General features: G+C 42.2%; 1 protein-coding gene across 1 annotated transcript in view; it reads left to right on the top strand.

Annotated features, from left to right (window-relative positions):
- Nucleotides 1–872: 872 nt before the first annotated feature.
- LOC306965124 (high affinity choline transporter 1-like) overlaps nt 873–27389 on the top strand; it is a gene marked incomplete at both ends in the record, with an annotated part of 57361 nt that continues 30844 nt past the window's right edge. Inside the window, 3 exons of the mRNA XM_079559366.1 lie at nt 873–1056; nt 21632–21748; nt 23860–24015. Coding sequence (XP_079415492.1) covers nt 873–1056; nt 21632–21748; nt 23860–24015 — 457 coding nt within the window. The remainder of the gene's footprint in view (nt 1057–21631; nt 21749–23859; nt 24016–27389) is intronic.

The raw sequence follows: 27389 nt of genomic DNA on the forward strand, positions 1-27389 counted from the left end.
TTTTTGATTTTGTAGAGTATTCAGTACAGGGTCATTACAGAGTCACAACTATGACTTGAGGTCTGTTTAACCTTGATGATAGATAATCAAATTTATTTTATTACAGTGGGCATTGTGTTTCTCAGTTGAGTACATTATTATTATTATAGGGGCAAGGGGCTCTACAGATCTTCTCCGCTGCTTTTGCGAGGCGCTTGAGGCTCCTTCGGCAAGAGGTAGTACTGGCACCGTTAGTCCTTTTTTTCAAGGTGAGTGAGGGCTGTATCAAGCACAGTGAAAGACTGAAGATGCTATATCTTCAGTTGAGTGATTGGACCGATAAGCAAACTGGTATCGGTCCAGTGTGTAAGGAAGAACAGACTTAATGTGGTCCATGACGAGCCACTTAAAGCACTTCATAAGAATTGGAGTGAGTGCTACTGTGCGGTAGTCCTTAAAGCAGGAGGGTGGTGACTTCTTTGGCACTGGAATTGTGGTCGTTGCTTTGAGACACCTTGGGACAAAGACCTGCTGCAGAGATGTGTTAAGAATGTCTGTGAAGACTTCAGTGAGTTGGTTTACTGCTCACATGGGCATGGATGTCGTGGTGTCCTTGGCAGACATTTTTGAGTCTCCATCTACAAAGTAATTCCTCAATAATTTGTCTGCTCAGTTCTTCATGCTTGATTGAAGATCCATCTACATGTTAATCAGAATGGCTTCAAAAAGTTGTAAAGCAGCTGTTATTGCAGCAAAAAGGAGCCAGTACATGAGTCAGTTGACATACCTGTGGCTATGCAGGTGAGTGTGACGTTGATTTTCCTGCTGTACCACTCCTGCCTGTGCTCCTGTGCCAGTTGTACTATAGTGTTGCTCAAGTTAGCAGCTGCATCATGGCGGTGAACATCCCTGGGGTGATTGCTATGGTGTTTTTCTACCTGCTGGTGCTCGGGACGGGCATCTGGGCGTCTTTCAAATCCAGGAGAGAGAAGAAGAAGAATGTGGTGTCTGAAATAGAGATGACCATCCTGGGGAACCGCGGCATCAGCCTGGTGGTGGGGATCTTCACCATGACAGGTGGGTGGGAATATAATTGCTGATAATACCAGGGGTGAAAGTTTGCCGATAGGATCCGTTGCTGCGTTCCGTTAAAAGATTTGCCAGTGGCACACCGGGAAGGAGAAGAGGGGCGCTCTCTCACCTCACCTCTCACAGTTGTCTGCCTATAATAATAGAGCGTGGGCTCAAACGTGTTGAAGTTTAGCCACTTAAAGCAGCACTAAGTAACTTCTTTACCTTAACCCTTAATCACACCCAAGCACATGTTTGTGCTTTGGACTGTTATTTTTTGCATAACTCCTAAATGTTTTATGCCAATTGATGGACATTTTCCCAGGGAGTGTGTTTTTGGATGATCTAAAATAATGTGATTTTTATCCCACTGTAAGCACTCAAAACAAAAATACTCACGTTAACGTCCCTTCGACACAAAAATGTGCTTGAAATCTATAAAATAATGGATTGATATTTTTTGAAACTCTTTTTCTTTTTTGTTTTTTCTTTTTTGTTTCTTTTTTTAATTTTTTTTATTGAGTTTTTACACAAATACAAACAAAGGCAGCAGAGCTAAACGGCTCTGTTAAACAGGGTAAAACGAGACGGCAGTTGAGGGAGGGGGATGTGCATACATTGATGGGTGGGGAGACAAAGACAACAAGAGTGGACACGTGTTTGCTTTCACTGTATAGATATTTTTCTTTGTTTTCCCCTTGGACAGAGAGTGTGTGTGTGTGTGTGTGTGTGCGTGTGTGTGTGTGTGTGTGTGTGTGTGTGTGCGCGTGAGTTTTAGTAATATTAATTATGGGAATTGTCATGGTGGGTGTCAGAGGCTGGCGCTTGAGGAAGAAAGGAAAATAAATAAATAAAATAAAATAAAAAATAAAGAGTAAAAATAACAACAACAAAAAAATAATAATAATAATAATAAATAATTAGATAATAATAATAAAACTAAATTAATTGAAAATAAGTATAAATAATAATATTTTTTGATAGATAGATTAAAAGGAGAAAGAATAATTATGTGATTTGGAGAGCAGAGAGGGAGGATGAGGGAAACAAACACGGAATAGACAAGCAGACACACATATACGTACCTACCATATATATATATATATATATATATATATATATATATATATATATATATATATACGTCTCTTAGCCACTCCTCTTTTTTTTCTTTTTTTCTTTCTCCTTCTCTTCCCTTTCACTTTTCTCCCTCCTCCCCTTCTCCTCTCAGGCCATTATTCCTAGTCGCACTCTAGCCCTGAGGAGAGCGCAGACCAGGATAGCTCCATAGACTCCAAGGCAACCCTCTCACCCCACTGGGGAGTCAGTCTGCCTCAGGGACTTTTGATGTGCCCACCGAGGCAACCCCCTCACTCCAATGAGGAGATGGTCTGCCTCAATGGCCCTTTGTAGAGCCACCGCCATTTTAGTTCAGAGAGGGGAGAGAGGAGAGACTTTAGGGATAGAGAGCTGCGTACTTGAGTGTGATGATGGAATGATGTTAGTAATAATAATCATAGTGATAGTTGTAATGATAATAATTATAATAATAATAATACAAATCTATTATTAAAACAGGCATCAACAACCAAAACATATATATATATATATATATATATATATATATATATATATATATATATACATATATACACACACATATATGTACATACACATACGTACATACACATACGTACATACATACATACATACAAACATACATAAATACACACACACACACACACATGTAGAAAGTTAAATAGGTATTAAAGAGGTATATGTGTGTGTGTGTGTGTGTATGCGTGCGTGCGTGTGTGCGTGCATGGTGGTGGTAGTGGTGGTGGGGGGCTAGGGTTGAGCACATGAACAAACTGATATCGAGTTGAATGTGAATGAGTAAAGTGTGAGTTATAGAGCAAGTTTGTCCATTATTATTGTTCAGTCTCCTCCACCTAGGTGCATACTGTAAAATGTTTGACCAGGATATATATGCATATACATATACATACATACACATACATACAAACAAAAATTAAAAAAAAAAAAAAAAAAAAAAAAAAAGAAGACAAAAAAACATTGATCATCAGGAAGAAGGAGTATCTAATAATAATAATACAAATACAGATAATAGTGATATTATGAATAAAAACAGAGATTAATCGTTATAGTGAAGTTATTGGTGTTGTAGAAAGGTTAAGAGTGGGGGCCAGATAGGAGGGGCTTCAGCATGTGGGGGGGGGGCTATGATTGTGATCCAGAGTGATAGTGTCTATAAGGAGGTTTTTCCATTGTGTGATGCTGGTTTTATGTCTTGTTTTCCAGTTCATGAGGATTGTTTTCTTGGCGACAGTCAAGGCCACAAGGAGTATTCTGTTATGTGTTATTCAGGGTGGTTGTGGATGTGTCACCAAGAATGCAAACAGAGGGTGACAGAGGGATGCGGCAGCCAAAGAATGAGGACAGAGTATTTGTGATCTTTGACCAGTAGTTCTGTATTGGTGTGCAATGCCAAAAGGCGTGGATATAAGTGTCCGGGGTGTTCTGAGTACAGTTTGTGCAGTTGATGGAGGAGTAGCCCATTTTTGATAATCTTTGTCTGGTGTAGTGTGTTCTATGAAGGATTTTGTATTGAATTAGTTGTAAGTTTGAGTTATTAGTCATAATGTACATGTTACGGCAGATTTGCGTCCAGAAGTCGGCACCAGGAGCAACCATTAGGTCGTATTCCCATTTCGCTGTTGGGATGCAAAAGGAGGTGTCTGATTTAGAGATCAATTGATAGGTTTGTGACAGCTGCTGTTTAGGTTTTAATTTGAATAGATCGATAGTAGGTGATGGGAGATTTAGGTCTAAATGAGTATTGTTGTATGCAGCTGTTAGGGATGATTTGATTTGTAAATATTGAAGAAATTGGTTGCTCCCGATGCCGTATCCCCGGACAAGGTGATTGAAGGAGACCAGTGTGTTGTGATGGAAGATGTGTCCTAGGTGTGTTATGCCTTTTTCGGACCAGGTATGAAAGTGGATTGTCTTCTTGTTGCTTAGTATGTCAGGGTTGTTCCAGATGGGGGTTCTTTCTGAGGGGGTGAGTTTTGAGTTTGTTATGTTATGGAATTTCCACCATGCCATCAGAGCTGAGGATATAGAGATTGATTTGAAACTTGGGTGGAATTTGAGTGATTCACTGAGGAAAGGCATGTCTGATTGTGGACTGGTGAGTAAAAGGTGTATTCATTTGCGGATGGATGTTGTAACCTCCAACTGTCACCAAGGCCAATACTCCCCATGAACTGGTTTATGACATTTGAGGACTGACAGGGGCGGCTTTGTGTGTTACTTCGGTCTATCGATGGGTTGAGTGTTGTGTTGAAATCTCCTCCGATAATAAGGGGAAAGTCAAAGCTTGTAGTTAAGGTAGTAAAAAGGGAGCTGAAAAACTGTGGGTTATCGATATTGGGTCCATAGACATTACAGATTGTTACAGGGTTGTTGCGGATTGAAATATTGATAATGATGAAACGACCTTCTGGATCACATAAAGTAGAGTTATGGGTAAAGTTGATATGTTTTTTAGTTAGTATAGACACCCCTCTTTGTTTTGAGTTATAACAAGAGGAGAATATATGATTAAAGTGGGTAGAGTCAAGTTTGGGTGTATCTAATGGTGATAGGTGTGTTTCCTGCAGAAGACAAATATCTGCCAATTTTGAGATATGGCTTAGTATTTTTGCTCTTTTCGACTGTGAGCCAATCCCTCTTCCAAGAGATAAATTTTAAAGAAGTCATTTTAGTGCGCTATGTTTTGATGTTTGTAAAAAATAATGTGCTTTTGTGTAGGTGTGTGAGTGTGTGTGGTGTGAATGAGGACTTTCGGGTGTGGATGTAAGTGTGTGTATGAGGAAAAAGCAAGAGAAAACAAAAACAGGTAGGGGGGAGAAACAAGCACAAAAGAACTGGACAACGGGTGAGACCAACAAAAGGGCCGAGCCCTTGCAATGGGGACATAACTTAAAAGTAAACAAATTCAGAGACAGGTGCGTTTTTTTTTTTTTTTTAAACTTAAATAAAAATGAGAATAAACTAACTCAACAAACAGTGGAGGGAGAGATAACATACTAATAAATATAGCCGCAAGCGGCGATTATCGGCCCTCGCCGACCGCCCTGCCCCCTTTGTCTCCCTCAATCTAAATTTACGGTGTTGCTACTGCCTTGTTTGTTTTTTAAGTTTTTCCCTAGGGTCTTAGTTTTGGGATTTTTGGAATGCGCTAATGTGCCCTCTCAGTGAGTTTTTGTCAGAAAAAAAAGAACGTTTTTTGACAATGCTGAGAACCCTGCTCTTAATTTATACATTATACAGAGAAAAATGTGAAAACTGCGTTCCAAATTATTATGTAAATGACTTTTTCTCTGATTTCCTAAACTGTCAACTCAAATGAGAGTCAGCGTCATTTTCAAGTCTTTAACTGGTCGAGGATCATTTAAATGTGGCTTCCAACCTTCTCAGTGTAAATGTGAGTTGACTTTCTTCACAGTGAGACTTTAGGTCAGACACCATGAGTGACAGTAACATGAGGCTAAATACAGTGAGCTCTTTGTTTCCAGTAAAAAGGCTGAGGCCTCATTGCTCCTCAGTCACAGACTGAGAATGTAAAATGGTAAATGGTCTCAACTTATATAGTGCTTTTCCACCTACATTAGGCACTCAAAGCGCTTTACAGCAAGGATCCACTCACCCATTCACACTCTCATTTATACATCAATGTACGCAGACACTGGGGCAATGTGGGTGAAGTGTCTTGCCCAAGGACACAACGACAGCGTGCACTTTCAGGAGGTGGGATTCGAACCCCTGACCTTCCGATCATGAGACGACCCACTCTACCATCTGCGCCACAGTGAAGAAGGAAGTCATGCAGCTTCTGCTTAAGACAGAACTTCAGACTTCTGCTGCATGTAAGAGTCATATCATATTCTGAAACTCAAATATGTAGGAAAAACATAATATATGGAAAATTATTATTACAACTACAAAAACGAGTAGCCTTAGCGAGTGTGTTGTCCAAAGTCCTGGAGAAAATACTGCTTGATTGTCTCGGTCAGTTTATTGGGACAACTGACAACCAGTTTGGATTCAAAGCAAAACTGGGAACTGAATTATGTATCTTTGGATTAAAGGAGACCGTACAAATGTATGTAAGAAAAAACTCTTCCATGTTAATGGGCTTTTTAGATGCTTCGAAGGCGTTTGACAGAGTAAACCACCATACGCTTTTTGTCAAACTTAAGCAGAGGGGTGTACCTGACAGTATTACAAGAATCCTGGCCTACTGGTGCTCTAAGCAGAAGATGCAGGTCAAATGGGGGAATACCATCTCCGCCTCCCTTGGGGTCAGCGATGGAGTGCGCCAGGGTGGGCTTCTGTCCCCGGCTCTATTTAACCTGTACATGGATGAACTGTCCCATCAACTAAATAAACCACTGTAAAACAGGATGTGTGGTTGGTGATACACTGGTCAATCATTTCATGTACGCTGATGATCTGGCCATTGTTTCTCCCAGTAGTACTGTTGAATCTTTGCTCGGAATATGGACTCAAACATGACATCATCTACAATGCGAAAAAGAGCACTGTGCTGATGTGTCGGTCTAAAGGAGATAAGGACCTCTGTTTCCCACATTTCTACTTGTCTGGGAAAGTCTTACTGTGTGCGACAGGACAAATACTTGGGTCACTTTATTACAGACTGCCTTTGTGACAATCATGATATTAATCGGCAGTGTCATATAATTTATGCCCAAGCAAACATTCTTGTCAGGAAATTTCACATGTGCTCTGACAGTGTGAAAATTAATCTGTTTAGAAGTTTCTGCACACCTCTGTACACAGCTCCTCTGTGGTGGAAATATAAAAAAGCCATGTTACAGAAGCTCAAAGTCGCATATAATGATGCTTTTAGGATGCTACTAAAAAAGCCCAGGTCTAGTAGTGCAATATATTTTTTACAAAAACAACATCGTCGCCTTCGCAAGGTGGTCATCCACTATATACCCCCATTCACACTATATACCCCCATTCATTTTCATGCAATAATAAGTAGTGACACTGTCACTGTGAGTTTATGCGCTGTTTTCGTGCGCTCCGCGCACATAGGTTAAGTGCGCTGCGCGCTATTAGGCCGCTCGGGCCTAATAATATTCTCACACGAAAACAGTGTTTCCGCGTACGCGGATACCACAAACTATATATTTTCGGAAAGTGCTCGCGCATTCCTACCTCATGGTAGAGGTCCTGGGTCTTAGTGCCCGTTAGTGACCAGTCGCCCATTGACTTTTATGGGCTCTGTACAATTACAATGTTGATTTTTGCATTACATATGTTAGTGCATTAGTGAGGGTTGTGCGCTCTGCGCACTTTGGGTGAGTGTCCAATTACAATGTTTGTTTTCTGATACATGTGCACGTGCACGGAACGTTAGTGCATGTTTGATAGGAGGCGAGCGCTTCGCGCTCGTTTTGTGCGCCAGCCCTGATGCCACTCGGGCCTAATTATTTAGAAAACTGAAAACAAGAAGACACATATTTCCACAGCTGTAATATTTGAGAAAATTGTGCTTTTAATTTTTGTGTGTGCACAACCGTAAACACACATATTTATGAGGGCTTTAACTCACGATTAATCGAATAAATATTCAATTGCGATTAATTAAATTAATCGTGATTAATCGTATCATATGTTTTGACACTGTGCTCACACATGACCTGAAAGACAAAGCACTTGTATTAACTACATATTGTAAGCTAGGGGTCTCCAACCTATTCACATGGTGAGGTACTTTTATGTCACTAAAGCTAAAGGTTTGCAGATTCTGTCCAAATTTTCAGCACCAAAATGTCTGTGTAGGCTCTCATTTGTACAGGATTTGTCCATCTGCAATGACGGTTCTTGAGTCATCTTCAGGACTCTGTAGTTGAAGTGTGGAAGGTTTCGCCTCTTATTCAAAAGGCTTCCTAAAGTTTCAGCTAACCCGCAGACCAGATATAGACCACAGGGAGGAGTTTAGCTTGGCTCAGTCCCTCCCCCCTCCTCTCACCTGCAGGTAAACAACTTTGCAGTTTTAAGTCCTAATGACCTAACTCACATAAGTCAGTCTGAACGGCCCTAATCTCATCTGATCACAGCTAATTACCTGCCTATTGATCTGACCTGGCCTGAGCCTCATTAGCAGTGTTGGACAAGTTACTTTAAAATTGTAATATATTCTATATTAGTAATTACAGCATTAAAAATGTAATATGTTTGTATTACATATTACTGTTTTAAAAATATGGCTGAGTTACACTACTTTTAGTTCAGGGATGTAGCACCAAAATCTGGGCCCAATAGGTACAAACGATTGTTGTTTTGGCAATGGAGAAAATCGGCCCTCCATGACGCAAACTTGCCTCCCCCTGATGTAGGTTATGTTGGACACAATAGGGGTTATGCGCTAACGACTTCCGCATTCCGCTAAGTGAGTAAACCACTTCCGGTCAGCGTGTTAAAGAATAGGACGAGGAAATTACTACCAGCATAACACACTGTTACATGTTGTACACAATATAAATGGATCACATTTGCGTCACCACATAGAACTCGCTGCTCAAACGAGGGATTCCCGTACCATAATTAGAGTATTTATTCATAGCTAACGCTTGCCGAGCTGCAATTTAGCTAGCTAAAGCTGGATGTTCACGTCGCTATGACAACAGTAAACAATGGTCCACTCCAGCCCGTATGATTGATAACAAACACTTCGGAGAATGGCACTTTTTTAACACACGATCCCTTCGGGACTTGCCCAAAATAGCGGTTTCGGATGTTTATCGCCTGAGTAGTGCAAAAACACCAAAGACCAAAGTAGACAAAGGCTTTAAGCTCTACGCATCGACTTGACAACTACGAAGGTATGTATAAATGTTAGCCTTACCGTTTTCACCGAAGCTAGTCAATAGAAATGTTTTATGCCTCAACTGGTCTAGATTAACATACTAACAAATGCTAAAAGCCTGTTTTATCATTTTGTTATCCTTAGTGCGTCTTGTAACTATCTTGATAGGCTACTGTAGAAAGTTACCTAAATCATCGAAGCTAGTCAATAGAAATGTTTTATGCCTCAACTGGTCTAGATTAACATACTAACAAATGCTAAAAGCCTGTTTTATCATTTTGTTATCCTTAGTGCGTCTTGTAACTATCTTGATAGGCTACTGTAGAAAGTTACCTAAATCATCGTTTGAGTGTAGTTTCACTGTGCTAATATTATTGTCTGACAGCGAACTAACAGCATGTTACTTTTCTTTACTTTACGTTTTCCTAGTGTCTAATAAAGACACGTTGTCAGGGACTGTCAGCATCCGGGCAGTGTGTCTTGCAAGTGAGTGCTCCTGCAAGGCAGGGACAGCATTGTGCAATCACACAGTGGCCGTGCTATTTCAAACTGCTCACTATTCTGAGCTTAAGTTGTTGGCTGTTCCCCCTGTCTTTAGCTGCACTGAGACAGCACAACAGTGGCATAAGCCAAGAACAGCTGTAAGTAGTGATCATTTTTTACACATTTCTTAGTGTTTGACAATATAATATTCCAGGATTGTGTATATATTCTTATTCTTATATTCTTATTTTTATTGTATGTTACAGGGTGTGAAACCTGGGCCAGTAAACAACATGGTTATAACCAGTCCCAGAATTGGCCAGCTCCAGGAGGGAGGAATAAGGTGAATTAAAAATAATAATAATTGCGTCTTGTTACTTGATTCATTTTGGGTAACTCTTTATTTTACTCTACCCTTGATACATTGTACTTGCCAAATTTAGTACAATGTGATGGGCATTGTAACAATGTGCAATAACTTGTACATTGTTACAATGCCTTGTAAGGGTTGTAACTTGTAAGGGTTAGACACACGATTTTGCAGGTACATAATGCAATAAGACACAAGACCATAATAACCTCAAGCCCTAACCCTAAGGGTCTTAGGTCTTATTACATTATGTACCTACAAACTACTAATACACATTATTCCATTGTGTATGTACAGCATAGATACAAGTTATTACAGATTGTTACAAAGCAGATGACATTGTTCTAAATTTTCTTAGGTACAATGTATCAAGGTACTATAAAATAAAGTGTTACCTAATTTTGTTGCAGTTACTTAGTTTACATAAAAAAATGCAAGACCAAGTGGTTGATTTTGCACACCGTTAGTTGAGTCTGCTTTTGGAGCAGTCCAAAAGGGGAGTGTGCTGTCTTATCCGCAACCCATTAGGATCAGCAAGGTTCTAAACATAATAAAAGATGCTCCACCATATCCGGCTGTTCCTTTGGAGGCCTACAGGCTGGAGCGCACAACATGTGCCCATGTGTGCACTGAGGAGGAGCAACTCCATCTTTTGAGCCTTGCAGTAACACAGAACATGTTGCACAGAATTGAAGCTGGAACCAGAGAGCAGGCTTCAGACCAAGAGTGGCACCGTCTTCGCAGGCAGCGAGTTACAGCTTCGCGATTTCGTGAGGTTTGCTTCGTTCGAGGAGTGAACTCTGCAGAAACCTTAGCCGAGCGCATCTTCAAAGGCACCAGGAAAACAGACTGCATGAGAAGAGGAGCGGAGATGGAGCATGGTGTGGCAGTGGAGTACTGCAAAAATGTAAATTACTTGTGGCCTTATCATACATCCTGATGCACCCTGGCTGGGTGCTTCACCAGATGGTGTGGTCTTTGATCCGGTCTCTGAGCCATCCTTTGGACTTATTGAAATCAAGTGTCCAAATGTTAAAAGCGGAACCGCCAGGCGGGGTCCTTCTTGTCAACATGTTTGCGGCCTTCCCTCATACATGAAGCGAGGCTGCATCGAACAAAGCTCACTGCCTCTTGTCTCATCATTTCTTCCATTTATTCAGGTAGTAATGTATAAAGCACATACAATATCACATACAACATGATTGTTTACTATTGTGGTTGTTTATAGCCATTTTTCAAGTAGTTTGGTAAAGCTAGATTACGTTAGTATGCTGTTTGGAATCAGGCTCGTGGTAGTAAGGCTGTAACAAGAACATAAGCTCCGAGACATTGTTGAATTGTAATTAATGTTTAAATGCTAGACTGCCTTCTTTTATGAATATAGGAATGGTTATCTGTTTTGATATATTTTTGGTTCGGTCATTTTGGAAAGAAAATGAACATTGATTAGCAGACCAAGCGATTGTACTTATAAACATTATTTTAGTTGTACTCAAGTAATGAAATACACTTGTTTTAAAAAAAGTAGAAAACTACATATGTAATTAGATATGAGTGAAGTGAAAGCACTATTTTCTGGTGAAAATTGCTAAAGCTAAAAGTAACATAGTGATAAACCAGATAAGATAGTAACCAGGTACTTGTACAGTATAAAGGTTACACGTGATTATTGAAAAAAAGTGAAACATGATTAGACAAAGTAAAAGTATACATGATTTTTGGTAAATACAGAAATGTAATGTATTTGAATAATTTCTGTAATTAAATATACATGAAGCGAGGCTGCATCGAACAAAGCTCACTGCCTCTTGTCTCATCATTTCTTCCATTTATTGAGATGTTTTTTCTGGTGCGGGTCTGCCCCCTAGACCGGACCCGTAGGGGGCTTACATGTCCCGGTTGCTTACATGTCACTTAAACCTCCACACTGGCCCAGGCTTTGACCAGTGGTTGGTTTTGATAATTACTAAGAAGACATGCTACTGTAAAAATCTGGTTAATGCTACCTGCAATGGTTAATGGGATGATGGTTTCAAATAACTTGTTCTCCTTGATACGCCTTATAACTCTTTCAACATGTATCCTTAGACGTGCAATCTCCTGAGTGGCAAGGACCTCACTGTGGGAGAGTTGTGACTTTTTTTTTTTTTTTATTACTTTATTTTTAAAGAAGTTTTCCAAATAAAAAAGAACAAAGAACACAACTCTTACACTCGGCAGAAATCTACATTGAATATTCTTTGTTTACAGATTCAACAGGGGTACAATTTGCATATTAAACATTTTGAAAATATTTTGTCCATTTGTCCCACCTCAAGAAATAAAGTTTAGCCTGTAGCCTCAGCATAAAAGTCAATCTTTCCATTTGGTGGGTCTCCTCAACCACCTTCAGCCAGTCTTCGACCGTTGGTGAAGCATCTTGAAGCCATTTCCTTGTAATTGCCTTTTTCGCTGTGACAATTAAAATTTGTATTAAATATTTATCCTTGGTTGTCAAGTCCACCGGAAGATCTCCAAAGTATAACACTAACATTGTTTGAGGAATCCTAAAACCTACAATTTCTTCTATTTTTTGACCAACTTCAGTCCAAAAAAGTCTTAATTTTGTGCAAGACCAAAAAATGTGAGTGTGATGTGCTTCCTCCTCTCCACAGCCCCTCCAGCATGATGAACTACGTGAGTTAATACCCATTTGTTGCTTAGGGGTCACAAAGAAACGTATCATATTTTTCCAGCAAAATTCACGCCAGTAAGCTGAACTCGACGTAGAGTAAACGGTTTCACAAATATTATCCCATTGATCATTAGTTATGTCGAACTTCATTTCTTTCTCCCATCTTTTTTTAATATAATCTGTTGAGTACCCTCTACTGTTAATCAGATTTTTGTATAGTTTGGATATAGTCGATTTACTTCCTTTGGAGTAAGTTTGTGTAATTAAATTAATTATTTCGTTTAGTTTTGGGGTATCTATTTTTTGCAATTTTGATGATAAATACTGCCTTAATTGTAGATATCTGAAGAAATCGTTTGATTCCAAGTTATATTTCCTCTGACATATTTGAAAACTTGGGACAGCCTTCTTGTCCAATATCCTACAATAAGCTGTAATCCCATTCTGTACCAAGTGTTTAAATCGTGAATCTATTTGGTTTGGCTTAAATTCTGTATCAAATGCTGCCCATCTAAGTACCCATGTCTGATTTGATAGTTTTAGTTCTTTTACAACTTGGAACCATGTTGATAACGTAAAAAATGCAATTGGAGAGAGTTGTGACTTTTTAAGGATAAAAGGAGGTCTGTAAATCTTACAGTGAACTAATTCATCAACTCTAAACCCTTTATCCATCATTACGGCCATATTATCATCCAAAAGAGGAATGATGCCGGACGCCTTAAACAATTCTGTATCCCTGATTGAGCCAGCGTAAAGGCAGGATACAAATGTTACAGCCCCATGTGGTGAGACGCCTACCATGGTTGTGTGAGACTTGTAAGCTGAATACATTTCACTTTGAAGTAGAAGAGATGTAGGAACCTGACAGTGTAACTCAGTGCACAATAACTTGGGTGTCCGAATAGGAGCCAAACACTTTGGGCATTGTCTTCTTGATGTTTTCAGGGCACATCCAAATCCCAACGGCACCAAGCAGTGTGTATAGGAAATTTACCCAGGTGTTAACAATGCGGCTCACAGTAGATTGGTGGATGCCGAACCGCTCTCCAATATCACGCTGGTTCAGTCCCAATGACAGGTACACCAAGAACAAAAAGAACTCATCAATGAGAGTTAAGCGACAGCTCTGGTGAGAAAGAAAACAGAACATGGACATTAAATAATCCTATTTGTTATAACACTCCCCAAAATGAAGTTTGAAAAAAGTGCATGCAATTAACCAGAATAACAATAACAACATGAAGTCTTTATAGGAATTAGCCTATGTTTAAAACACCATTCAGATGCTGCCTCACCTGATGACTGTGTGCCAACACGTACAATGCATTTAGTGGCAGGTTCAATCAATTTCCAAAAGGCCAGCAGATGGCGGTAGCTGGGAAATCTTGAAAAACAAAATATAAAACTATTATTTAAAACATTCGGCTACTCTGTAGGTCTACATGATTCTAACAAAAATGTTAAAATATGTTTATTTAGCTATGTTTAATGAAGTGACATTTTTAAACATGTTTGTCTGATAACAAATCTTTTTTTTTTTTTGCTGTCAAACCAATGCTATGTGCATAACATTAACATAAAAGAACATGTTGAGTCGTTCAACATGACAAAAAGACAAAAAAGTGATGTGAAAATTGGTCACTAGATGTTTATTTATGCATCATAAGAAGACGGTTTGAGCCTTCAGATGGTTCTATAGACACTGCCTTATTCTAATGTGCGCTTTTAACAATTAAGAATCATGCACAATTGGTTGAAATAGACTATTGATCATAATATAGCCCACAGTTTTTTAATTTCAGTAAGAAAGACGTGAACACACATTGTCAAAAGGCAGCCTGCTGTTTATAGCAAACGTCTCTAACTAAAACTTGGTTACATGCTAAAGTTAAAATGCTCACCTGGTATAGAACCTTATGTCATCGTCCGAGCCAGAAAATCTCTCCAGCTCTGTCGGATGGACGCGTCTTCCAGCTGCCTCCTGAGTTCCTCGATTACTTTCTCCTGGTCTTTTATGACATCTTGAGCCAAATCCAGTGCAGCAGGTTCAGGCCGGGAATCATAGTCATGGCACTGTAACACTAGGTCCATCTCGGTTGATTCATCCAGCTCTGGTCGTGTTCTTCTTTCCCATACGTTGGGCCTTGATATAGGCAGTACATAGTTGTTCCACTGGGACAGCACCTTCTCTTAACTGTCGCCGATGCACACCAGGAATCCCATCCTTTCTCAAAAAATGCAGACTACAGACGGTTGTGTTGGTTTTGATATCAAAATTATCACGTCTAATGTTGCGTAGCCATATTTTTCTCAGATTTTCATTGGTTAGAAATGGTGGAAACTTACGAAAGAATTGAATCTTCCAGACATCGTACAACGTGGCACACAGCAAAAGCCCGACCGTGGATTCTCACTGTTAAGATATTTGATTGGTTTACTAAAAGACATACTGAAAAAATGTACAAAAATGCAACCTCAATAAGCGTTTGTTATCAATCACACGGGCTGGAGGTGACCATTGTTTACTGTTGTTATAGCGACGTGAACATCCGGCTTTAGCTAGCTAAATTGCGGCTTGGCAGGCGTTAGCTATTAATAAATACTCTAATTATGGTACGGGAATCCCTCGTTTGAGCAGCGAGGAATTTGTAGTTCTAAGCTAAATTTACCGTGAGGCTAAATCCTATGGCTAAATTGACCGGGCAGGTGCCCGTGGCTCTGTGCGCGCTCTGTGCTCATTTGATGCGCGGTTGCGGTCAGTGAGGAGAGGGCTGACCTCTCCAGGTGAACTGTGTGGTCAGTGAGGAGAGGGCTGACCTCTCCAGGTGGACTGTGTGGTCAGTGAGGAGAGGGCTGACCTCTCCAGGTGGACCGTGTGGTCAGTGAGGAGAGGGCTGACCTCTCCAGGTGGACCGTGTGGTCAGTGTGGAGAGGGCTGACCTCTCTAGGTGGACCGTGTGGTCATTGGGCGCTCACAGATATGAGCGGTTGTGACATGGTTTCTACTGATCAGAGACGTTATGACAAGTTTACTAAAACTGAACGTGTCCAAAGAGACTTGCAACTATTCAATTCAAGCCAAACCATTTGTAAGCTTTTAGTCGCTACTGTAGCCAGAAAAAAACAGATACTATTTTATTTAGTATGGTATAGGGTGGCATATTCTGCAGTGTATGCTATATTTCTATAAAGAGTCAATACAAGTTTAAAATCTATATTTAAAAATCCAAAATGTAACAATAGTTTGTCCTTTTTAAATATAATTCAAATAGAAGACATTATCTTCTGATGTACAGAACCTGATTTGGAATTCCAAATTATGTACAAATCCTTTACTCTGTTCACTCTGTGATGAAACTACCATTAGTAGAACTACAGTTCTAAAACAAAATTAAAGTTTAATGTTGAATTAATAGTTGTCCATCATATGCACTACAAACAAGTGGATTGTTTGAGTCTACATGTTCTGTTAAAAAACAGCCGCAAACCGTGCGTACCGCAGCGGCCCTTTGAATGTATATATATGTATATAAGTGTATATATATATATATATATATAACCCCAGTGGCGGCTGGTGATGTGAAAACCAGGGGGGGCTGTTGCCTCCATAGATATATGATTTCTATGGTTGCCTCTACCTACTTTCAATTATATTTTACTTAGAAACATTGTTTTTAACTTCAAAAATAAATTTATCTTTGGGGCACTTAATGTTATTATTTTATGCAGAATATAATAAAACTAAACTTTTTTATAACAGTTTTATTCAACTAAAAAATAAAAGAAGCATGGAATGAATTTATGCTTTTGGAAAATAATTTTTCTGACTAAGTGAAATAAAAGTGTAATGATAGTCACTATACATATTTTTGTTGTGCACCACTGATTTGTGTTTTGCACCAACAGAACCAGAACAAAGGCAGGAGGTGTTTCCTCTTTGATTTCTTGAACAGTATTAGACTCTGACCTGTGATTTCATTATGACCCTCAGAGCCACAGGTTTAAACCCGTATAAACCGTCAGACAAATGATCCGCTCAGAAATAATGTGCAGCTCACGTATAGACGAGAGTCCTCCTCCTGTAGCACCTGGAGCTCCACCTCTGTTTCCCTCAGTGAATGAATGACGTTCCCCTCTTCTGTCATAAACTCCTCATGGTCCTGAATCTTCTCTCCATCAAATGTCCTCGTCCTGGGACAGAACTGGCCAAGTCAGCGAGGGTTGTCCCAAAGTGTAAGATAAACAAGCAGCAGCTAAAGCAGACGAGCTAGTTAGCATCGTAGATGTGACTTCTGACTGAAGAAAGTTGTCAAAAGTCCATTAGTTTGACTAAATCTTTCTCTCAGGAAACAACACGAAGCTTCTCGGGTCCTTTCTTCAATCGTCCGTGAGCTCAGAGCTGCTCCAACAACAAGCTCCTCACGTTTGTTTACAGGAGACGCTTCCTCGTCTTTCACCTGTTAAATCTCCGATGGGCGCTGAGGCCAAGCGCCCATCGGGGATGTATTATTGCGCGTCTCTGATTGGTTGAATTAATGATACACATTGACGTTTTTTTACCATAGTAGAGCGCCATTGGTTAGATCGCGTGGGCGCTGTTCCTCGCCGCCCCGAGCACAAAACTACACATTTATGATGCTGTTGCAGCACACGATGAACCAGGCAGACAAAATGACACACTCCTTCACCTCCGCTCCCCCTCCCTCAGTGTATAAAACACCTGTACAGAAGACAGTCATGATTTTGCTAAACTCAAAACTTTTTCTTTTTTTCTTTTTTTACTTGCAAAATTGATAGGAGGAGCGGCGCCCCACCACCCATAATGGACCAGCCGCCACTGTATAAACCTGTCTCCCAGCCATTAATTAAGATCGTGGTGCTTAGCACGATTGGGAGCCCTCCTTACCTCGTGTGGCACAAAAAGATCTGCAGAGTAATGTAAATCAGAGTGCCCTCTGCTGGCGAACAAATAAACCTTTTCTCTTATTTTTTTTCCGACACCCCTCGAGGTCGACTTGGGATCAGTCTGCAGTCTACCAGTAGACCGTGATCAACTTGTTTGGCACCCCTCCATTAAAGGTCATATATCATGCAAAATCGACTTTTTGGTGCTTTTAACCATGTTGTTGTGCTATTTCCTTATCAAAAACACCCCAGAGTGGTTTTTGGCTTCATTCACGCAGTTCTCAACAATCCTCCTGAATCCTGCTCTCTGAGCAGCTGCTCCGCCCTCTGCTGGAAAACCACTGACTTTTTTACACCATACTGTCAAACAGGAAGAAAAGAGAAAACAAACAGATGTCATGTTTGCACTGAAAGTTGTGAGGAAGGACCTCTTTCTAACCTACTCTGTACACACCTGTTCTTTTTCCTTCCCTACCAATAACATCACGGAGAAAAAGCGCATTTGGCTATGAGAGGACAGACTTTATTCAGCCTTCCTACAGAAGAGGACACTCGCCAGACTTTGGAATTTCTTTCCGGGATTCGGCGACTACAGTGTTTTTCTTTGACTGTCTCTTGGCTAACCTTCCCTGGAATCAAAGTGGATTAACTTTTAGAACCAACGCGAGTCCCAGAACATAAAAACTGGATGGAGCAGCCAGGACAGAGCGGTGAGTCAATCAAAACGCGTGTAGTGTGTGTTATGGATCTACAAAGCTGTGTTGCAGAAGTCAACTCCTTATAGCTGCATTGTGAAGTAACTTCACTTATTACTGTGATATTTATATTTCTTTTACTGCTAATTTTGCACGAGTGGATTAGCTCGGAGAGAGGGGACGGAGTTAACTGAATCGGAGCGTTGTGTCTTCCGGTTTTGCAAAATACCCCCAGGAAATACTAAAAAAAAATAGTACTTCCAGGGCTGCCAACTTTTCAACAAACTTTGGAGTGAGACTTTGGTCGGTCCCGAGCTGGGGGGCCTTTTCATGGCGATAGTGTCTCGTAATCGTATTAAATTCTAAGCCAAAAACAAGTAGGATTTACATGACTGAGCACATCAGGAGCTGCATAATGGATCAGAGGGGGTTTGGCACCACCCCACCATCAGTACCTATTGAAAATGTGGGAGGGCACTCTAAAGGGGGGGTTTAGGGGTCCTCCCCCAAGATTTTTTTTAAAAATCTAATATGATTTCCTGCAATCTGGTGCATTTTAGATCATCAACAATAATTTTAGCTGGTCTATTTACTGGTGTTAAAGAATTATATTTCTGGGCCCCTTTCGAATTGGGGCCTCTCAGCAAATGCCCAGTGGTCCCCCTTCATCGTTACAGCCCTGCCAAAAGGTACAATGACACAAAGCATTGTGCATATTTGAGGACAGTCAGTCACATGCTGCTCAGAAACACATTTAAAACATCCCCCGCTCTGAAGTCAGTAATAAGTTTAACTCAATCAATCAATCAATCAAAACTTTATTTATAAAGCGCTTTTCATACAAGGTTGTAACACAAAGTGCTTTACAGATTAAAAGCAGTTCCCGCCCACCCAACCACCCAACCACCCACTCTTCCAAACAGACAACACTGCTCTCCCCACCCCCCTCCCCATAGCCACACACACACACGCAGGCACACACACGCAGCCACACACACACACGCAGGCACACACGCACACACACACACATACACACACACACACGATGAGGTAATGGACGTAGTGCTGAGTCTGGGTACAGATGAACCAGGTAAGGAAATGCCATCAGAGGAGCCGTCTGCACCGGGGCAGAGGGCTCCCTCAGAGGAAACACTGGAAATTCTAAAAATGCAGAACTGCAATATGCAAATAATAACATTAGAATAATAAAAACATATATATAAAACTAACTGAAAACTAGTATAATAAGATAATTATAAACATAAATAATAATAAAAATAACTGAATAAATAAGTAAGTAGAAATCAGCTAAAAGCTAAGCTAAAAAGGTGGGTCTTGAGCCTGCTCTTAAAAACATGAACGTTCTTTGCAGCCCTGAGCTCCTCCGGCAGGTTGTTCCAGAGGCGAGGGCTGTAATATTGGAAAGACGCCTCGCCATAAGTCTTTTTGTTGACTTTAGGAATAACAAGGAGACCTCTGCCAGAGGAGCGAAGGTTCATGGGGTAAGAACAGTTCTGAAAGATAAGAAGGACCAAGACCATTAAGACATTTAATAAAAACCATTAAAAGAACTTTAAAATCGATCCTGAAACACACGGGGAGACAATGCAGCGATTCTAAAACCGGTGTAATGTGGTCCCGCCTCCTGGTCTTCGTCAGGACACGAGCTGCTGAATTTTGTAAGAGTTGTAAACCTGAGATCCTCTTTTTGGGAAGACCAGAAAGCAGGGCATTACAGTAGTCGATACGACTGGTGATAAAAGCATGCATTAGCGTCTCAGTGTTGGCCCGAGAGAGAATGGGGCGGACTCTGGGTATGTTCTTCAGATGGTAAAAACCTATCTTTGTGATATTCTTAATGTGTGGAATAAAAGTCAGCTCAGAGTCAAAAATCACTTGTGTTTCCAGTTATTATAATGTATTCATTTTATATTACTCCATTAAAAATATATATTTAAACTTGGCATCACTTTTAAAAACATTTATGTTAGGCATTGTTTGGCTTATATTTCAGTGTTTTTAGTTATCTCTGTTTCTCTGCGTCAGTCATAATTATTACCAACAAAAAGCAAGTAGCACAAGCTTTAGTAAATTTGAAAATTTGATCCCTGTATTTTACCGTATGCTAGAGGATGCTTGATGATAAAACTTTGAATATGATTAATAACTACTCTTTCTCTGCTTATCTCCATTGCGCAAGAGGGGGAAAAAAACGTAAGTGAAAGAGGTCTAGCTTCGGCGCGATCTCCTCTGTAACTGTTGTTTATTAGGCCTATTTCATTAGGACTTTTATTTCTCAAACTCGTTGCCTTATGCGTGCTCACTTTGAGCTCCTCGTGGAGCTGCAGCCGAACTGCGGTGGAGGGAGGTGACCGGGGCGGAGGAGGAGGCAGTGGGCGCGGTGATGTTGCTTCGGAGGCGGCCGAGAGTGGAGTGAGCTGAGTGAACAGGTGGAAGATGTGAGTGTCGGGGCTCCTGTAGCCGCCTCGTCACTCACAGAACCCACGCGCCTTTTCTCTCCCATGGCCCGGGCGAGCTGGTGCTGGGAGCGTTCGGGCGCTGTTTCCCCAGAGCCGCGCTATAAAACCCTTTCCCCGCAGGCCGCACTCACGTCCCGCGGTCGTGCATTCGCAGTCCCTCTGCCACTCCTTTCTCCGTCCGCCGCACTCCAGCAGTGACTTTTGTTTTGCAAAATAAGCATGCACATCCAATACATAAAAAGAGCCGTTCACCTCCGCGAACCTGTTCATATATCGTCCACTGTAAAGACTCGTTCAGAGCCGGATCGTTCGCGACCGACACATTACCAGAGGAGCCGTGGACAGGCACACAGACAAAATAAAGCGTCTGCAGCCGCTCACTGCAAAAAGTCAGGGATATTTTTTGGTTGAGCGTGTGATATGAGGAGTGTGGCGTGAGAGCGTGTGAAGGCACTCAAATGCGTGTGTCTCACGGTGAAAGCGTGAGAGTTGGCAGCCCTGTACTTCATAGTGGTAGAGGTACAATATATCATATAAATGCCTATACTTTACTTTGGGATGTTATAATAGCATGATACAGATCCTTTAAGTGCTAATATCATTTATTTCATATGGCCAAAAACAGTTGGATAGCATATTAAGGTATTGATCCGGGCACCACGGTGGCGCAGCGGTTAGCACTCGTGCTGCACAGCTTGAGGTAAAAGTCCTGGGTTTGATCCACGGCCGGGGCCTTCCTGTGTGGAGTTTGCATGGACTACCCATGTCTGTGTAGGTTATAATCATGCTATTATAACATCCAGGTTCCCCTACCACTAAAAACAATAGGCCTGGATCAATGAGAGTGTGTTAGGGAGCACCAGTTGGGAACAACAGACGGAAATGAGCCCATGTGTGTTCATTAACATGCACTGTCCCAACCAAATAAACAAATAAATACAATCTGAATGCATGAGTGTTTACGTACAAGCAATTCATGCTCACCATGTTCTGAAATGAGAGATCCAAAATACTTAAATGTTCTATTTTGATAATCCACAGCTACATGGGTTGGAGGAGGCTTCATCGTGGGCATCTCTGAGATGGTCTACACCCCATCCATGGGACTGACCTGGGTAATCCTCATGCTCGGGGCATATTCTGTTTCATATCTACTTTGTAAGTATTTTTCATTTTATTATTCACATTAAGCATAGCTTGGTAAAATAGGAGCAAAGACCAGCAAGATGGCTGCATTTATCAGAATCTTATCAAAATTGCATCTCGAATAGTTGTAGCACATCGCAAATACTGCTGTTAATTAGGCAACACAATGTTCTTTGCAACCAAGCAAATTTCCCGTATGGGCAAACCTTTTATTGCATCTACATCAGGGTTTTGAGCTGGAATGTTGCGATTTGCGACATTTCAACAAGCACAATTCTCAACAACACTGCAATTGCCTTAACGGAAAACACCAAAATGGCAGCAAACATGAATCATCTTAATGTCCGTGAAACTATAGATGGTTTTCCGTTCCCATGATCCTCTGCGCCGCCATTTGGTGTGGCGTTCGACGATGTTTATGCACGACTCGCATGCACATTTCATGAATAATTGTGTGGCGACACAGCCGTTCTGTAGTCGCTAATGTATTTTTTCACTCACAATGCTCCATGTGATGGGTAGGCTAACATACTGATTGTGATGTGCATGTGTACACATGCACGGTAATCATTACAGTAAAACACGTAGGCCATAGCGTGCTCTTAAACTTGTCCATCGAACCAAACAAACAGCTGTCATGTGAGCGGATAAACAATGAGGAATGGCTGTATTTATAACGTGTATCAGCGCCAATCTGTGCTGCGTTTACCTCCTGATGAACGAAGAGAGTAGCAGCGGCCGACTCGCTCTCGCCTCCCCTGCCTTCTCCTCACACTCTCCCCGAGCGACTAACGCTCTTCCCCGGCCGCCTCGCTCTCGCCTCCCCGGCCTTCTCCTCACACTCCCCGAGCGACTCACGCTCTTCCCCGGCCGCCTCGCTCTCGCCTCCACGGCCTTCTCCTCACACTCTCCCCGACCGACTCACGCTCTTCATTTCATTTCATTTTATTTATTTATTTCATTCAAAAGTGATGTTCACAATCACAATAAAACCGCCAACACAGTATGAATGAAACGGAGCAGAGGAGAAGAACAAGTCTCATAATATCTGCCCCTTTTGTTACTTTACACACTTTACACTTCACATTGTTGTGGTATGTCTACATACATATATTTACAGTCTTATGTATGTACATATGTATATTTGCAGTATTAACAGATGTTTTTATATTCTATATTCAGTTTTTCAATGTATAAAATACAGAATCTTCGTATTCTTGAATGTTTACAAATGGTCAAAAAGAAACAAACCGTCGTATTCATGTTTGTTCAAATCAAATATCCCACATTATTCATGTCCAAGTACTTCATACTTAGTAGCAGCGGCCGACTCGCTCTCGCCTCCCCTGCCTTCTCCTCACACTCTCCCCGAGCGACTAACGCTCTTCCCTGGCCGCAACGCGCTCTTCTCCTCACACTCTTCCCGACCGACTCACGCTCTTCCCCGGCCGCCTCGCTCTCGCCTCCCCGGCCTTCTCCTCACTCTCTCCCCGGCCGCCTCGCGCTCTCGCCGGGTCTGACTTTACAGGGACGGCCTGTGCTTCCTCCGTGATTTGTCCGAGTCTCATTTCTCTGCTAGCTGCTACTACTGTACCTGGTTTGCGTTTGGCAGCAGCATGAAAAAATAAGTCTATGAGCTCATCGTAGACTTGCTTTATTTCATGCTAGCAGCTAGCCCCGTTGTCAAATCTGTTTGATGCCACTTTTTCTCATTTATTTTTTATCTGTCAGATAAAAGCTGACAGACCCTGGCAAAACCAGGGTACATCAGCCAAGGCATGAGACAGACACAGACTCAGACACAGAGCGGAATAAGCACAGGCTGCCCCGTAAAGTCAGACCCGACACCCGGGACGAGCGGTAGGCGGCCATAGTTTAAATCTCTCGTACGAATGTTTCTGTTACTTAGTGATGAATTACTTTTGGGATATTGAGACATTTTCTCGTCGTCATGTCGGGATCAGCCCCACACAACACAGGTGTGAGCACTATTTCTTCACGATAGTATCAATGATCCGTAACACAAACAATTAGACCCTTGACACACACGATGGCCGGATAAAAGGCCCACTAATTGTTGATGCCGCAGATCAACATATTTAAATTTCCTTCTCCCATTTCAGGTGGCTTTATTTTTGCTAAACCATTACGAGACCAAAAGTGTGTGACCATGATAGATCCGTTCTGCAGGAAGTACGGAAAAGGCTTCACAGCAGTCATGTGTTTGGCCTCGATGTCTCTTGACGTGCTGTTTATGGCCACAACACTCATCAGTTTGGGTAAGGAACAATTCAGTGAAAGAGTTCTCTCTTACTCGAGAAAAGACCTTGGTGCTAGCTGAATGGTAAAGTCAGTTTTGGGTATTTAAACCATGACACATGACAGTGAAACCATGAAACTTGTTTTATACTTCTTAGATATCAGGTATTCTGTTCTTCAGGTATTCATACCCTGGCCGAATTTTAGATGTTTTTGGCCATTTTTCACTGAATGTGATTGTGGCATGTGTGGCGGTAGGTCCCCACATCCACCGGCAGCCTATTACGCGCCACCTGAACCTTTAAGTGGAGGTATCCTCACCTGCCGGCCCCCTTGGTTGCCTCTGACGTCACCCGCCGTTTGGGAGCTGAGCACGAGGAGTGGAGCCTTGTCCTTACGAGCTTTGAACCTATTAAAGGAATAGGCCACCGTTTTTACATACTGAGATATGTTCTTACCTTAGCTTTGACGAGTTATTTAGGACCTGTCTGATCTTCACCCGTGCCTTCAGTCACGTAAACACAGCGCAGACGGCGTTAGCATCTAGCCTCTCCCCCTCTCCTCTATAGCTCCAAAATAGGTCAAGATAGAAGCTACCAAGCTCTTCCACGTTTTCCCATTTAAATATGGTGTCATGGTTCTGTCTATTTGTGTTCTGTCCCCTGTTTTGGTTTGGTTCTGTGTCTAGTCTTTTATTTTGTCATGTCTGTTCTGTCCTTGTGGCTTTGCTTTGCTTCCCTTGTGTTGATTACCTGTCCCGCCCTAATGTGTTTCACCTGTTCCCTGTTCCTTCTGTATTCAGACCCCTGTGTTTTCCCTTGTCCTGGTCGGTTCATTGTATTCTGTTGGTGCGTTGTGTGTGTGTCCTGTTCCGTATTCCTGCTAGTGAGTTTTGCATTTTTTGTCTGTTCTTGGCCTTGCCTTTAAATTTCCTTTGAACTTGTTTTGGCTGTTTTTGCTTTTGGGTCAAATCCCCACCACACTCGTGGCAGAATGAACCGACCAAAATCTGACCCAGCAGACAGCCCACAGCAGATCACTGTAAGGAGCGCCTGAGGCCTGAGGAGCAGAGATCCAGGCTTTCAGGTAGACACTGCGAACACAAACATATCCAATAATCCTCGATCTTCTGCAAGGCTCAGTTTGAACTGGGCCTTGAACATCCAGATCTTGAGACTGTACACAACTTTGGACATCCAACAGGTGTGGTGCTTTGGACCAGGTGACTTGAATCGCACTCCTCGTGAAGGAGCAGCACCGAGAACACAATCACAAGATCATCTCTCAGAAGACTTTGCTCAAGTTGCTTGTTGGCATAATCAATGGTGCTTTGCCGTATGTCTTCCACAAGACCTGCCATATCATCAGTTGCAATACCCGGTTCATACTTGGCTATGTTAATAAATCTCCAGTATTCCTGGGACCGCTTGAAGAGTGGAACTTCGGGAGAAGATGTGGCCCCCATACGTACTTGGAACACTGTACCAATGATCAGTTCCATTATGTGCGAGCCTGCGCCTCGTCTGTTCTGGATGGAACCTTGGCAACTGTAAGTTGCTGAGAAATTCCTTTAGCTGAAACCAATACTGGCAGACCATCAACCTTCTCCTTTCCAATCAGATCTGGAATCAGTTTGCCATCCCAATGAATAACAAGGGGAACGTTGCACTAAAACTCTGCATTTATGTCTGCAGCTCTCTGGCCTCTGTATTCTACTCTCTCTCTTTCGGTGTATTGAGTCTCTGTTTAGAGCAATATATCAATGTTCTGCCCCAAGCTTTAGTCAGTTTCTGCTACGATAAAAACAGTCTTGCGGTCTGACACTTTAGTGCAATCAAGAGCAACTGCGAGTTCTGGAGTGATGACGGTTTGTCGGACCCTCTTTCTTTTTCGCGTATGAATTGCGATGTCCCCAACTGCGCCTTCACCTTCATTGTCCCCATTTTCCATCTTTTCACCATCTTCTGCTGAGCTGGTATCAGAAATCATCTCAGTGGTAGACGCTGCTGACTGTCCCCCAGCTCACATTAAAGAGTAACTAAACACCAAATCCACTTTTTTTTGCTGATAAACGGTCTAAATGGTTGTTGAATAGAATTAGCTACATGTCCCAGTCAATATGTTGACATTTGGGGCAAACTTGTTCAAAATCTCACTTTAGTGTCTAAAACCGCATGGTTCGCGCCCCCTACTGGTTTCACGCAGCAACTACATTTGATATTTTGCGGTTGGAGGAGAGTGTGTCCACGGCGTCCACAAAACGTCATCAGTTCTGCCCGTGGTTCTGCCTCTGTGCCTCTGTGGCCCCGCCCACACACTCCTCCGCCTCCGTCATGTAGCAACCAGGACACGCGTCGCGCACACACCGCCTGAGCTCATGAGTCAAACCAGTAGATGGCGCCCCTGCGATGCTCACACTTCGGCTGAGGTGGTGTAGAGGAATAAATCCCTTAGAAAAGCTACTGTGCGATGCTCTCTCTGTTCGCAGTCACTGACAGCGGGCGAGTCGAGTTTTTGGCGTAAATATACGTCGGATTTTCATAAAACAAGCAGCGTTTTGCAGCTTGTGATCCAGAGAACGCTTTTGTGGAGCTCATGTCTCCTGTTTTCCACCGTATGTGCGACTGTGTGTGACTTCGCGTTAGGCCGACCTCTGCTCTCTTCCTCTCTCCCTCTTGCCCAGCGCTCTTCGGAGGGAGAGAGAAAGCGAGAGCGCGCGATGACACGCCGGTACTGCTCATACGGATCATATTTGTAACGAGTAATATTTAATGGTTGCGGGTGCTGGGCGGGTTGTAAAAATAGAACAACGTTGCGGGGCGGGTTGTAAAAATAGAACAACGTTGCGGGGCGGGCTGGGTCGGGTTAGAACCTGCTCCAAATGCGGGACCCGCGGGTTGAAAAAAACCCTGACCAGCATCACTAGTTGCTACATCAAGCAATCACAAGTCATGAGAATGTACCAACTCTCCTACGAAAAAATAAACCTTGCGCACAGTCGTGACAGCGGTAACAGCAGTCTGTCAGTCCTGTCAGATCTAGGGGCTTGGTCTGAGACTGTCAACAGAGCAGACCCCGCCCACACACTCACCCCCCTCTTCTCCCCCAAAGCCTCCGAGACCACCCCTTTCTCAGCACTTTTTGACTTTAGTTTGTGGGTGGGGAAAGGCTCTGCCACGCCCGTTTAGTTGCACTTTAACTACGGTCTGGGTTTGGTCCAGATCCAGTCCGTGTTTGCCCCAAACTACCACTCACAGTGAGTCCGGCTGACACTGTGGCCAGCTCCGCTGGTTCCGACACCAGACAATGTGCCAGGCACAGAAACGGCACTCATGAGAACAGAAATGCACACAGGTTGTCCTCTTGGTGCGAGTTCACGTGATGATTATTCCCG

Source organism: Gobius niger, assembly GCF_951799975.1.
Source record: "Gobius niger genome assembly, chromosome: 7".
NCBI classification, from domain to species: domain Eukaryota; kingdom Metazoa; phylum Chordata; class Actinopteri; order Gobiiformes; family Gobiidae; genus Gobius; species Gobius niger.